Consider the following 15,353-nt stretch of genomic DNA (forward strand, 5'->3'; position numbering starts at 1 on the left):
TCAGGTAGCACAACTAAACACGACAGTAAATAGGAAGGGTAATTTTGTGGAAGGACTCTGGGGCAAGCCTATCCTCACCTCTATGCCATTCCAGAGTACTCAGAATTGCCCTCCAGTGGCTTCAGTCATAGCCAGATGATAGACATGACACACAGCAAACACAAGGTGTCATTCAAAAAAAGGTATTGACAGAGTAGAACTCAACACATCTATCTCGGATGAATTAAGGGGCATATTTCTACTGGTTGCTTTTGCTATCTTACTGTGCAGTTACACACTGCCTAGCCCCATTATGCTAACTCCAATTGGAGCCTCTTGGCCCTATCACTAATTAATAATGCACAAAAAGGTGCACAGAAGTTTTTTTCCCCCCCCTAACCCCGTCAACGAACAGCTGTGGTATGACTTGAAGCTCTAGAGCAGGGGTGGGCAAACTACGGCCCACAGGCCACATCCGGCCCTTCAGACGATTTAATCCGGCCCTTGAGCTCCCACTGGGGAGCAGGGTCTGGGGCTTGCCCCGTTCCCGCACTCCAGCCGGGAGTGGGGTTGGGGCTCGCTCCGCACTCCGTTTAGGGCCGTCAGGAGGGGTCCGCGCACCGCCCCCGCAGCTCCCGTTGGCTGGGAACCACGGCCAATGGGAGCTGCAGGGGCGGTGCCCGCGGACGGGGCAGCGCGCAGAGCTGCCTGGCCACGCCTCCACATAGGAGCCGGAAGGGGGACATGCCGCTGCTTCCAGGAGCTGCTTGAGGTAAGTGCCACCCAGACCCTGCACTGCTGAGCCCCTCCCGTGCTCCAATCCCCTGCCCCAGCCCGGAGCCCCCTCCCGCCCTCCTGCACCCTCCTGCATCCCCAACCCCTCATCCCCAGCCCCACCCCAGAGCCTGCACCACCAGCCGGAACCCTCACCCCCCCCACACCCCAACCCCTGCCCCAGCCCTGACCCCCCTCCTGCCCTCTGAACCCCTTGGTCCCACCCCAGAGCCTGCACCTCCAGCTGGAGCCCTCACCCCCTCCTGCACCCCAACCCCAATTTCATGAGCATTCATGGCCCGCCATACAATTTCCATACCCAGATGTGGCCCTCGGGTCAAAAAGTTTGCTCTAGAATGTGTGTGTCATACATTTTTCCATTCTATCTGTCATAACACAAAGGGCATTCCATAACTGTGTTAATACAAGGGACAATTCCTTCTTACACCTTGAAAACTAAGGAACCCTACAGACTTCTGTGGTTTCCTGACTGAGACATACAGATCTCCTAAATCTAAGGCATGCTAAGCAATTGTGCCTTTACTGTGGTAAGCCCTCGGTTGCGCAACTCCTTAACATCCATTTCAAGTCAGCTTGTCCCCGCTTTTACATCTGACTGCTTTACTTATTCAAATTTGGCTACTGCTTGCTCATAATTATTTCCTTTCCCTCACATGTTTTCCTGAAACGTTTACATTGTAGCAGCACCTACATTTTTATTCATTTTAAATATTCTAAGCTTTTTTGCTAAAAAATTATGGTTTATATCATACAGTACCCTGAGCAACTCAGATGTATTGATCATTTGTAGGTTATTTTATCATTACTATGGTGTGAAAGTTTCTCATGAATCAAACTACAATAACATGATAAATAAATTTGAACCACAAGTTATTGGACTCAATGCAGAAGTTAGTGAATATAATTCTACAGTCTGTTACGCAGGAGGTCAGAATAAATGATCATAATGGACCCTTCTGGCCTAAAACTTCCTGATTCTATTCTTGCCACATCGGAAATAATATCCATTTTAAAATATTTCAGTATTCATGTTGTTATATGTCAAAGTATTTAAAGCATTAAACCAATAAAAACATATGCTTACCAGAGTATCATCGCTCCTAGCAACACTCATGTTACTTCTGGATAGGAAGGATCTTGATAATCTTTGGCACAACGAAATTAAGCGTACTGATTGCTTTTTAAAAATAAGAAAAGAAAAGCTATTTTTACTTAAAATATCAAATAGAACATTTGTGATAGGAAGATACTTCTTTTAAAACAAACTTTATCACCACAGAAAAGGAAATTTGTGGTTTTAAACACATTCAAGTGGAAAGAATTTTTGATAAATCAGGGTTTTCACTGTTTATGCTGTTTACTCATTGGGTTTCATCTGTACTGGTAATAAAAACAGACTTGTTTGTTTCAGTAGAACACCAATGGGTAGCAAACATTGGATTTAAACATTTTTCTATGCAAACAAAAAAAAATTACTTATACTAAATTCCCCTTGCTCAGGCCATATATTTCATGAAAATACTTCTATGAATGGGGTTTCTCATTTTAAAATGTACACACACACACACACTTTAATTTGGACCTAAATTATCTGACAATGTTCCTTTAAATGTTACATTATACAAAAGGATGAAGATGTCTACACACTGCTTCTTCTTGGACACCAGAGAAGACTGACATTTCTCTTTACAAACATAGTTGATCCCACCTAAACCAGACACTGAATCTTGGCGAACAGATTTCTGAGGGCAGATATTTAGTATTTTTTTTCTATTGCTTAAGCCAGAGAGAAAAATCCTATTTCTTGACCTCTATTCCAAAGAAGGAACTTCTCTTTTATAATTTATGCATCCCATTGCTGGCTCTCGCTTAACTCTGGTATCATTGTACATAGATTTCTTATGCTACATCCCTTCCTTCCCTTGCTTCAGTGCAGATCTCGCAGTACGTGTGGTGAAGAAGTGAAGTTCTCTCCTTTGCTGATTTTACTCCTTACACCTACCCATACTCTGCCAATTCCATGCCCAGTTTCGGTTTATGTGAGCCTAGCTTCTGAGTCTTTCAAGGTGTAGAGCCTTAGACTGTAATCTGTGGGGCAGGAACCAAATTTTTGCTCCCCCCCACACTTTTGACCAACTCCAGTTGTTTCCTTTTAATTGTTTTTAGACTAGCCTCCTTGCATATTTACACTGCCATGCATACCTATAACATCTGACATGACATTAGAGGCATACAAATAAATATAATAAAATATAAATGCTTTTCAAATTGTAAATATGCACTCTTGTTCTTTGACTGTCGATAATATATAAAAACAGTTTATATAAAATGAATACAGCTCAGTGCCCAACAATAATTTAAGTATTCATACTCAGTTCAGTAATGAATAGAATTTCTCTTTAGCTTTTTACGCTACATCCCCACAACCACAGTAGCTGAGCACCTACAAATGTACTCCAGTCAACACAAGAAGAGGTTTCTCCTTCCTCTTCCCCCATGCTGCAAAGACTTTGATTTGGTACTAAAATGTATTTTCTATTTTTAATGAAGCTGCAGATAGTAAACTTCATTTGAGCAAAAAAAAGCAATAAAATTAACAATATTTCACTTGTGTTTATCCTGAGAAGAGAATGCCATTACATTCATCACCAGCTTTAGGAAGACTTGCTAAATAACTTACTTTCCATTTTCTTCGTGCTGCAAACTTTTTGAATTTCTCCATATTTACTGCAGATGCTTTTCTGCTAAGTGCTTGTTGGGTATCCTTAGGCTATGAGGAAAAGAGGCACAAAAGGATATTTTAAAATATCCCCCAATTATGCCACTGCTTTCACAAAATCATCTTCCTGCTGTACAATTTTAACTCCTACTAAACAATTATCTGTGGTTGCAAAGACAGTGAAGTCCACAGCATTGCAGTAAAGCATACAAAAAGGCACCATTCTAATATGCAAGACCTAGCAGAGTGTGCAGTCAGTATCTTTGAAGAAAGCAGCAGGCACTCCAGGAAGCCACACCTGTAGAAATTTCATGTGTTCCAAAGAGTTAGGGTCTCTATGCACATATACCATCCCTCTTTTTTCCTTAAGTTGTAGTTTAAAAAAAAACCCCAAACCCTAAGTTCCATCTCATTGTGTCTTAAAGACAGTTTATGAATACAGTGCTGACTAGAGGCATAGACAAACAATTGTACCACCTTATTCATATCACAGAGGCATTAAATTGTCACCTCTAAACATAAATTACAAGTATCAGTATAGTTAACTATTTTGCTGCTGACTGCCTTAACAGAAACATCCAGCTAATGAGCTTAGTCAGAGTAGTTGACTGCTCTATTAATTTGAAAGATCTTTCCAGAGTAATAAGGTAGCAAGTTTCAAAAGAAAGTTAAATGTTTTGTAAACCTTTTAATTTTTTTTATCCTTATCCTAGGACTTCTCTCTGTCAGGCAGAGACCCCTCCCCCATCCTGGTGTACCAGCAAAGACCTGCTTTCTGTAAGGATTTCCTGGTTGATTATAAATGCAGCCAAGGTTTTGTTCTGCTTTCAGTATAATCAATTTGGTATCCAACATCTCCCATTTCATTTCACTAGTTTACAAGTCAAGTCCCAGCTACAACTGTGATGGGCTCCAGTGCTGCAAGCCACCTCTCAGGGCTTACCTATATGATGATTTAATGTGCGGCAAGCTGGTGTGTGAATCTACAGCCCTCTTGCTGGCAGCGCACGAAGTGGCAGTGTAGACCCTGCTGCCATGAACTAGAAGTTTCAGAGTGTGCTTTAGGTAAACCTGTTCTATAGAAGTTTTAGTGTGTGGCAGCAGGGTCCACTGGCCACTTAGTGCACAGCAGGCTGATGTGCTGTAGATTTACACTTGAGTTATGCACTCCATATAGACAAGCTCTCAGAACTAACACTGAGCACCAACCCTCAGATGAGTGCCTCCTTGTGTTAAGTGACCTGGCACTCTCTGTGATTAGGAAGGCCCTAAATGCCAGTGTACGATCTAGCTTAACATATGGAACTAGGGTGCTAGATTGTTATTTTTTTTTAAACAGGGGCAAATGGTGGCAGGAGGACGAGATAGCCTGAACACCCTGATTTTCTAGATATCAGACTAACTTCTTCTCTTGTGCCAGTAGCTGGAAAACTTGAACCAGAGTAACTACATTAATATAAAACTGCTTAAGTACAATTTAAACCAGTTTAAGTGTGTGTACTTTTAGAGTTCATACTAGTGTAACTAAACTGATTTAGTATCAGAGGGGTAGCCGTGTTAGTCTGAATCTGTAAAAAGCAACAGAGGGTCCTGTGGCACCTTTAAGACTAACAGAAGTATTGGGAGCATAAGCTTTCGTGGGTAAGAACCTCACTTCTTCAGATGCAAGTCACTTGCATCTGAAGAAGTGAGGTTCTTACCCACGAAAGCTTATGCTCCCAATACTTCTGTTAGTCTTAAAGGTGCCACAGGACCCTCTGTTGCTTTAAACTGATTTAGTTACTCTACCTAAAACAGGATGAAATTTTTCAGCAGTTTTTCACAAAAAAAATGCAGATTTGGGTTGACAAAACCATTTTGCAAATTCATATTGATTTTGGCTGTTTTGGTCAAAACTTTTTCAGAAATCTCAAACTGAAATGTTTCAGTTTTTTGGTTTATAGTCACAAAGACTTAACTGCCACTCGCAGAACTGTGGTGGTATTATACCCAATATCCCAGTGGTTGGAGCACTCACCGGCTTTTTGGGAGACTCAGGTTTGACTCCCCACTCTGAAGCAGGGATTTGAACCCAGGACTCCCTGAACTATAGGGTATTCTGGGGTGTCTGTCTCACAATCTCTCCTGTTGAAGCTGTTTCACATTAAATAAATAATTAAATATTTCTTTGGGGCGTGGGGAGAGAAAGACTCTATAGTCTGGTAGTTAGGGCACTCAGCTGGGGAGACACCCACATTCCAGTCCCTGCTCCAATGAATACTTAATAATTTATACAAAGTAGAATATCTTTTAATAGGAGACACTGAGACACACCCAACAGTTAATACTTTAGTGATTAGGGCACTCACCTGGGATGGGTGAGACCTGAATTCAAGTCCCTGCACCAGAGTGGGGATTCAAACCCGCATCTTCCACATCCTAGGTATAAAGGAGGCAACACCACTACCTTGCGTTTGTGAACGTCCCTTTGTGAATCTAAGCCTTTATTGACAAAATTCCTTTTCTTTATTAAATTAAAGGGGTCAAATGCCCAAAATGTTTAGTTTCAGGTTGAACAAAACATTTTGTTCAATCCCAAACTATTTTGTTTTGAAACTGCCAGGGACTTGAAAAAATGGTTATTTGCACAGCTCTAACTCTAGTGCAAAAAATCCGTACTAAACCAACTGTTGAGTGTAGTTATACTCTGAAGAGACTTTGTAAGAATGTCTCAGAGAGGTTCCATGATTCTGGTTCAATGATTTCCAGATGAAATGCATATAGTTAACAAGCAGAGATTTCCCCGCTCCCCTAACTACCAGCCTTGCAAACTCAACCAAGTACCTTGAGAGCCAAGCTGCATCTTGTACATCATCATGACCCACAATAAAAGTTCTGGGCAAGCCAGAATATGTTCTTAGTGACATTTCCATCACTCCACTGCTTTTACTGACTTTGCATAGGTATAAACGGACTGGAACTTAAAGCATTATTCTATTGATTGTGCATAAGGAGGAACAGAATCCAGCTCACTTCCAATTAGGAGTGCTGGCTCTGCAGGGCTAACAGCAGTATGCACTTATTTTGTCCCTCTTTATTTAGCTCACAAAAGGAAGCAGACAGGACGGAACTTATGCAGGGAACAGATCTAGTGAACAAAGTGCAATTTTTACTCATCCTTCAGAGCACAACTGCATTTTAATAAGACCGAACAGATTATTATACAGCAGTGTGCTGGATGAGGCTCCCAGGAGCTCCTTGTTGAAATTATGTTACCATTAAAAGGAAGTGAATGTTGGGATGATTGATGGAGTTAGGTCCTCTCTGGATACTGCTAAATCAAGTCTTCCAGAGATGACAAGTGGCAGGGGAAGGAACAATTTTATTTGAATTTTTCAAAACCATACTCTTAGAAATGGGCCAGATTGCACCAAGTGGCCTGTATTATCAAAAAAGGCCAGAGGCCCTATTCTCCCACTTGTGACCTAGCTATCCCTCTCCCCTGTGGAAAAGATGACACCATATCTTAGAAAACCCTACTCAAGCCAAAATATTAATTGGGCAAGAAGTGGATCAGTCCCGCAGTTCCCTTCTTAGCCCAATTAGGGAGTGAGGAAGAGACATGGCTCTCCTTAGCTCAGTCATCATTTAGCCACACTTAGGCTTGGTCTACACTAACCCCCCAAATCGAACTAAGGTACGCAACTTCAGCTACGTGAATAACGTACCTTAGTTCGAACTTACCTCGGTCCAGACGCGGCAGGCAGGCTCCCCCCGTCGACTCCGCGGTACTCCTCTCGCCGAGCAGGAGTACCGCAGTCGACGGCGAGCACTTCCGGGTTCGACTTATCGCGTCCAGACAAGACGCGATAAGTCGAACCCAGAAGTTCGATTGCCAGCCACCGAACTAGCGGCTGGGTATAGACGTACCCTGAAATAGGGATTTGAAAAGACGGTTAGGAAGAGGGGGAAACTGGATTTGATTCAAAAAACGTATCTTTGTTGGTACACTTTTTCCTGAACATTTGTCTCTCCCTGACCAAGCATAAGTGTCGTCTGAATAATGGGCTACAGTACTTGCCCATCACTACCATGTACAGAACATAACTTAATTAACTCTATAGCCAATATGCAGTAGCCTTCAATTTAGCTTTGCAAACAGCAATATTTATTAAGTGGGAACACCACTTTATGCTTTTTAGTTTTCATGAAGTAGTTGAATAAGCACAAGTATACATACTACAGATTGATAAACAAAAGAGAATATAAAGTGAATTCCTTATACACTAACCTTGATCCAGGGATGCTGCAAGCTATCTAGAATTGTCATTCTCTTCCTTTAAATGGGAGGAAAAAAAATACTCCTTTTACTTTGTTGACTCTAGCAGATCATATTTAATTAACGAGCACAAACACAGAATACAAATTGAACCATGATATGTAATTCAGGATGCCACAGAACAAACACAGGAAGAGAAGTAACTCACTTTGGATCCTTAACTAGAAGTCTTCTTATAAAATCTTTAGCTAGGGCACTGGTATTACTGAAGAATTCTTCCTCAAAGTCATAATTCACAGCGGATACGTTTGCTAATGTTTCTTGTTTTGTTTCTCCAAGAAATGGTGATGCACCACTTAGGCTGTTAAAAGTAAGATTGGACACAGTACATATTATATGCTACATGCCATTTCATCCCTGCAAGAGCTGACAAGGAAGTGCAAAAAAAAGAGGCTTTCTGCTTTTAGCGTTCAGACATATCTTAAAGATGACCTGATCTTACAAAGACGAAAGCTGTGATTTAACTTCAGAGAATTAAGATTAAAGTCACTTTGGAAAACTGCCTAATCATCTAAACAAGGCTTCCATTCCACTATCTCAGCATTGACTCTTAGCTATTATTTTAACAATTATGCTATAGCTTTTTTGATTACTCAACTTCAATTAGGTGAAAATCATGTATAATCAATGCAGTTTAGTTAAGTGGCCATATGCTATGTCTATGTCTTATTGACATCAAAAATACACCACACAATTGAAAGCCAAAAGGACAGAATCAGAATATAATGTTAGATAAAAAATAAAATGTTCCCAAAGAATGATTTATGGATTTTGATACTTACAGAATGTAAGTTATTACACCAATGCTCCTGGAGAGAGAGAAAGGGAAAGATTCAGAACAGTAATATAATATATAATAATGACAGCTACCATCTCAGAATGGTTCATTAACTTACCACATATCTGCCTCAAGACCAAGGGGTTCATAGTTTACTATTTCAGGAGCTAAGAGAGAATGAATAGTATGTGAAGTATATAAACAAACAAAGAAGCAAAGAGCAGTTTTATTTAATTCTGACACCTTAAAAACACTGATTTATAACCTGCAATGTCATTATAACAGAAAATCTTTTACAACCAAGTTACTGCTGAGGAATATGGTATACTTTACAAAATCTCAAAATGTCATTTATTGCACACAAATTCTGTAAATCATAGCTAAGTTGAGACATGCCACATGCATGGTTTCATAGGCTTAAGGAAAAGAAAAAACAATATATTAAGGCATAACCTGTACTCACCAACGAACTCTGGTGTTCCAAAGATATTTTTAAACTCATTTCCAAAGTCAATTTTGTGTGCTAAGCCAAAGTCAATAATCTTAATGCGGGGCTTTGGTACATTTCTATCCAGCAGCATTATGTTTTCAGGCTTTCAAAACAAAAACCAACAAACAAAGATTTCATAATTTGCACAGGCTACAAGGAAAGGCACTTAAGTATGTGTTTCAGTCTCTTGGCCTTGCCTTAAAAATACACGTTCCCTAGAGAAGCCACATTAGGATTTTAACATGGATTAGCATGTTTTAGCTAAAGTGAAATCCTGGCTCCATTGAAGTCAATGGCACAAGCTCATTGATTTCTGTGGTGACAGGATTTTACCTTTAGTGCAGACACTGCAGTTGTAGGTTCAACCAGTGTTAGCTAGTTGAGGTAAACCCTAGGTTCTCCTCTACCTGGGACGACGAACATGTTAAAACTACTACTTCCTTTGATATACTAGGATTTTAACATGTGTTAGCTAGCACATGTTAAAAATTCACCTTTGTTTCCATAGTGTAGACATGGCCATTATCTTCAGGAGGACTTCAGCACCTCTTTAAATACCTTCCTTGAATTGAGATGCCTTCCTGATTTGGGGCCTATATACCTCCACAACCCAAAATCAAGAAGAAATATCAAAATGCTCAACACATGAAAATATTGATGGGTATGATAAGAGAAAACTAGTAAAATGATATTAAAAAGAATTCAAAATATTAATGGAGTTCACATATGCAAAAATACATAGACATTTCTCACATAATATTACTTTTTTCTTTTCACTGAGAAACTGATCTGAAACGGTCTTTTCACTTTTTGGAAATTGTTACCTGCTTCACAACCATCCTTGACAGTAAATAATTTTGTTGTCTTGTTTCGGTTTAAAGAAGTGCAGATCTTTTGAGTGAAGGCATTAGATGCATGGAATGGAAACACAGTCAGAAGAATTTTCCAGTTCAGAATGTTGCATCAAAATTAGAGTAGGGTAAAATTAGTCGGAAAGTTTTTTTTTTTTTTTTAGCAAAAATGCAAATTTGACATAAAAATGTTTTGCAAATGGGTGTCAGTTTTGCCCAATTGTTCATGTAGAAAAAACACAATTTTGGGGGGAAAAAAGTCAAAGCATTTTGTGTCAACTTTTTTTTATTTGAAATGACCTTTTATTTTGAAATTTCCTTAAATTTTATTTTAAAATAGTAAAAAATTGCTTGAAATTTAAATGAGATGTTTTCTTTGACCTCAAATGATTTGTTGCTCTGATTTTTCAGAATTGCCAGGGAACTGAAAAATTGATTATTTGCACAGCTCTAATCAAGACCACATCCACACTACATACAATTCCTAACCTGACATAGGTTTCAAGATCATTCATACCATAGTTTTGTTGGTAACTGCCAGTCTGTGTAAATGGGGGAAAAGCATTTTTTGCTTTTTAAATAAAAGACGACTGGAAACAATTACTTCTCAGCTGCGTTCTCCCTTATCTGTATAGGCTGGCAATCACATTTTCAAGATGTGATCTGTGTTACAACTGGAGATTTTTTTGGGGTAGCGTAATCGGGACTTTAAGGGGGTTGCTTATAGTACCCCAAATTTTTTTCTGCCCAACATACCTTGAGATCAAAATGGGCAATTTGCAGAGTGTGAAGATAGTAAACACCATTAAGGATTTGTTTGAGAAATTCTGTGGCCTCCTCCTCAGTCAGAGATTCCTTTTCAGCTAAAAAATCAAAGAGCTCTCCACCTGCAACACTGAGAGAAGAGGTGCGGGGGTTATCGGCAAGAACATTTTAACTTATTGATTTTTGTAGCGTAACTGTTCTCACAGCCATCTTATAAAGCATCCAGCAGCGCTTAATGACGTTCATATCAAAACAGAACATGACAATTTGCATAATTTAATACCTACAAAATCAGTAAGACTTCTTTCCCTACTCCTGAGAATACAGTGGATAGATTTTAACAAGAACTGTGCTGGTTTATATAGCTTAAATTAAAATACCCCATACATGTGTATGCATCTTCACAGAAGTTAAAATTCAATGTTAAGTTAAGCAAATATACTTGAACACAGATAACTGCTGGAATAGATAGAAAACTAAAGTATGTTTTAGCATACACTAGCAGCAAAATGCTAGGGAGAAGAATAGATGATTTTTAAGATTAGAAGGTATCAAGATCAGGGTTTATTCAATCTGCAGTTAGCAGCAGCCCCAACATGCTTTATTTGTGCTCAGAGCATTCCAAAACACATTCCAATCCTTGATTTAATCTAGTGCCTTAATCATTCATATTAAAACTGCACTCAAAACATGCCAAGCACTTTCTACAGAGGAAGACACAGTTCCTGTCCTCAAGGGCATACCTAAAACTCTCACTTCAGATGGTATGTGGGCAGAAAGAAGACAAAGGTCAGAAAGGATGTGTAGGAAACAGCAGCAAGATCTGGACACAGCTTGGAATTGAGGGAAGAGGGAAAGTAAGGAGTTGAAGATAATCCCTTTGTCATTTGAGGTAGGAGCCTGATCAACATGAATCGATGGTGATGTGCTCAGTGACTGAGAAGGGGGAGGCAAGATAAGGACTTGAATTCTGTTTTTTACCTACTAATGTATCTGAACACCATTTTAAAAGTTTTCAAATTCCTCTCACTTTGGGGATTAAAACTGAGACCATTGGTTTATTTGGTCACCTCTTGAATCTTAAAAATCATGTCCTTAACTAGAAGTATACTGGAACCCTCCAAAGTTCCTTTATTTTTCACTCCTTCACATAGTGATTTTCAACAGTCTGAAATTCAAAATTACAGCTATTAATTCTGTCCACTAGCGCTATCTTAAAATTTGATCATGATTTGAAGTTTTGATAATTAAAAATAGGATTAATATACAACAATCGCTTTATAATCAGTGTAAGTTTTTGAAAATACATTTGACTTGTTCTATTAAGTCTGTTTTTATGTGAGAACTTTCAGCATTGTAATGCAAATTTCATATAAAGTGTATTTTAATGAATTCTTACTGCTTACATCAAGATGGGTGGAAAAAAACGGGTTTTTTTAAGTGACATTTTCTTCCCAATAACAATTATAATAATAAAGAATAAAGGTAACTATAATAATTAAATACAAAAATTAGAGACTATGAGGGAAAGGTTTAACTCCTTTTGTTAGTACAGTAGTATAAAAATGAAATACCTACAAATTAAACACGGCTCACTAGCCGCCTGAGTACAATCCTACTCCAACCCCCTGGGTATAGTCAGGTGTCTAGCCTGAGCCGCTGCGTGCGGTGCTGCACCCATACTGCTATTTTTAGTGTGCTAGCTTATGCACAGCTAAGAAATGCCCTCCCAGCTGTAGTGGAGATGTACCCATAGTCTTCTGTCATAAAATATGAGGGAAATATTCAGGAATACACTAACAACTTCCACCAATGTTTGCTTGCACTGGAGTACCACTTGGTCTCCTCTACAGTCTCATCTTACTCCCACTGACAACACAAGAAAAACAAGCCTCCTTTACAGTCACATACTTCCTACTTATTTCTACTGGTATTTTAATGATACCTATAGCTGCATAACTTACTACTATTCCTATAGATGGCTATAAAACTGATCAATTTCACAGTTTCATTTAGGGCAACAGGTAACATAAGATGCCATCCGAAAGTGTACTTCTGTTCAAGATTCCAGATATGTATGGGCTTTATAACTAGAGCTGAGTGAAACTGAAAAAACTACAAAATTTCATGGCAAATTTTTCGCCATTGTGCAATTTCACACCTCCAAAATTTAGACTCTGAAATTTCAGGAAACTGGGTTTTCTTTAGGGGACTGCAGCATGTGAAAAAAAACACTTACCAGAAATATTATTGTGAATTGTTAATTGCAGGAGGTAGCCACAGGGTGGTGGGTCTATCCTGGAGAGGTAGCATAGTTTAGTTCAGTGGTCCCCAACCTTTTTGTAGCCAGTAGCACATTCATGTTTTCAGAAGAGTGTGACGGGTGCCAACAATTTTTCAAGGCTTCTTTTGTATTTGTACATTAAATAATATGAAAAACATCATATTTAATATTACATAATATATGAATTCAGAGAGAAGAGAGAAGCCAGAGAGAAGCTGCGAGGACAGAGAACACCAGCGCCTGCAGCCCCGGAGTACTCTGTCCCCAGCAGGCGTGGGGCCCCAGCATCTCTCCCCTGCTGGGCACTAGGCGGGCCCCGCGCCTGCCGGGGACAGAGAACACCGGCGCCCGCAGCCTGCAGCCCCGGAGTTCTCTGTGCCCGGCAGGTGCGGGGCCGTGGCTTCTCTCCGGCTTAAGCCGCGGCCCCAGGCCTGCCAGGGACCAAGAACACCAGCACTGCAGCCCCGGAGTTCTCTGTCCCCGGCAGGCGCAGGGCCGCAGCTTCTCTCCCCTGCTGGGCACTAGGCGGGCCCCACACCTGCCGGGAACAGAGAACACTGCACCCGCAGCCTGAGTTCTCTGTCCCCGTCAGGCGCGGGGCCGTGGTTTCTCTCCCCTGCTGGGCACTAGGCTGGTGCACATAAATGCCCTGGCGGGCACCGCGTTGGGGACCACTGATTTAGTTGATTGAGAAGAGGACTGGAAACCTCTCACCTATCTGCCAATGACTAGCTTTAGCAATATTTTTTATATAATTAATTATTTCAGTAAACCTCTCAACACCAATTCTTCAGCACATGGCCCCAACCCAGTAAAGCACTTAAGTACGTGCTTAACTTCAAGCACGTGAATAGTCACAATGAAGTCAGGAGGTGGAGGGCAACAAAGCACACCATCACCTAAAACTGACCTCCCCAATTCCTCTTCCAGATTTCTTACAAATCAAGCTGGTTGGTTTTAGCTTCATTACGATGCCCTAGCGTGCACCATGTTGAGCTGAAGCCAGTTGATGTGATTTAGGAGAACTGAAAGGTAAATAAAAAGGGTTTGGTTTGAAGTTGCCATATGATTAATGTCCCTATTAGCTCACTAAACTGGACCGTTCAGCACATTTTGCTCAAGCAGATGGAAATTTGAGATTTTATTTTTAGTTTACCTTTAAGTAAGAAGAATTGCTGTAAGTATCCACAGGAGTTCATGAAGCTAGAGCTCAGCAGCATGACAGTAACCAATGACTGGATAAAAATTGCTTCCTGAAGGTAGTACAGATAATCTGTTTATCAGGCACTGTATTCTGTCTTTTATTACAGACTCTCAGAGCTTCTGTACACGGTATTTACACATGCCTAAATATATTCTCTGCTCATTTTTTTCTTTTTTTCTAGCTGCTGATTGAAGTTACTGGATAAATTCAGTGTTGCTCATTTGTGAGCTAACAACTCTGATTAGCAGAAAGAGTGACCACTATCCACAGACTCTACACAATGACAATTCAGATTAACAGGGTAACTAAATTAAATTCAAGTCACATCTAAATTACATTACTGTTAAAATAAACTACAAAATCTTCTCACCTTTATAGTCGCCCTAACACAATGACTTTCCTTGAAGCACTATACCTTTCCTCATTCCTACATAAAACCTTTCAGTTTACACATAATACAAGAATACGCAGAGCAGATTATGAAAGCAGAACACATTAGGTGCAGTTATGTATTTCTATTCATTCCCGTAATGCAGTGTTTCGTGGTTTGGTATTATATTATATCCAAGCATCATACCATTTTTATATTAACCCTGCATTCTAGAATGTTTTGTGCAACCATTTTCACATGTTCATAGCAAACTCAACATCTGCTTCTTCCTTTGTGTTTTCCCATGATTTGTGTGAATAAAATTAGTTAACAGTAACTGGCTTATTATAAAAGATATTTCTATAAACATTTATTGGTGCAAGCACTGCCTGACCTTCCAACAGAATATTAAAAGTGAACTGTACAGATGTGTTTACATCAGGCATGTTCTCCCTGTGGGAAAGGAATTGTATTACATCTCTGGAGAACAAATAACTATGGAAAATGTTTTTACAAGTTATCAGGCCTCCTTAACTATGATATGGGACTAATCACCAGCTCCCACAGGATATCATTATGGATCCTAAACATGGAGTTTGGAACCAATTAACTTTCAAAACTAGTGGCATCAACTCCTAATGTCTAAGCCATGTGCCATGCTGCTCATACTCAAAAATGAATTACATAATTAAAAGGATCATCTGAGGATTTTTGGTGTGATGAAAAATAAAAGTATTTGAAGAAACTTTAATTTTAAGCCTAGTAGTGAATAAGAACCGAATCTTGTACTGAAAAACATT

General features: G+C 39.8%; 1 protein-coding gene across 1 annotated transcript in view; it reads right to left on the bottom strand.

Moving 5' to 3' along the window:
• The window catches only part of DAPK1 (death associated protein kinase 1), a 128,959-nt gene that overhangs the window by 48,322 nt on the left and 65,284 nt on the right, over positions 1 to 15,353 (bottom strand). Inside the window, exons 4-11 of the mRNA XM_065406990.1 lie at positions 10,687 to 10,825; positions 9,053 to 9,182; positions 8,708 to 8,756; positions 8,594 to 8,620; positions 7,960 to 8,112; positions 7,764 to 7,809; positions 3,455 to 3,544; positions 1,859 to 1,951 (exon numbers count right to left, since the gene is read on the bottom strand). Of these exons, the coding sequence (XP_065263062.1) occupies positions 1,859 to 1,951; positions 3,455 to 3,544; positions 7,764 to 7,809; positions 7,960 to 8,112; positions 8,594 to 8,620; positions 8,708 to 8,756; positions 9,053 to 9,182; positions 10,687 to 10,825 (727 nt within the window). The remainder of the gene's footprint in view (positions 1 to 1,858; positions 1,952 to 3,454; positions 3,545 to 7,763; positions 7,810 to 7,959; positions 8,113 to 8,593; positions 8,621 to 8,707; positions 8,757 to 9,052; positions 9,183 to 10,686; positions 10,826 to 15,353) is intronic.

This window comes from Emys orbicularis, chromosome 6, assembly GCF_028017835.1.
Source record: "Emys orbicularis isolate rEmyOrb1 chromosome 6, rEmyOrb1.hap1, whole genome shotgun sequence".
Taxonomy (NCBI): Eukaryota; Metazoa; Chordata; order Testudines; family Emydidae; genus Emys; species Emys orbicularis.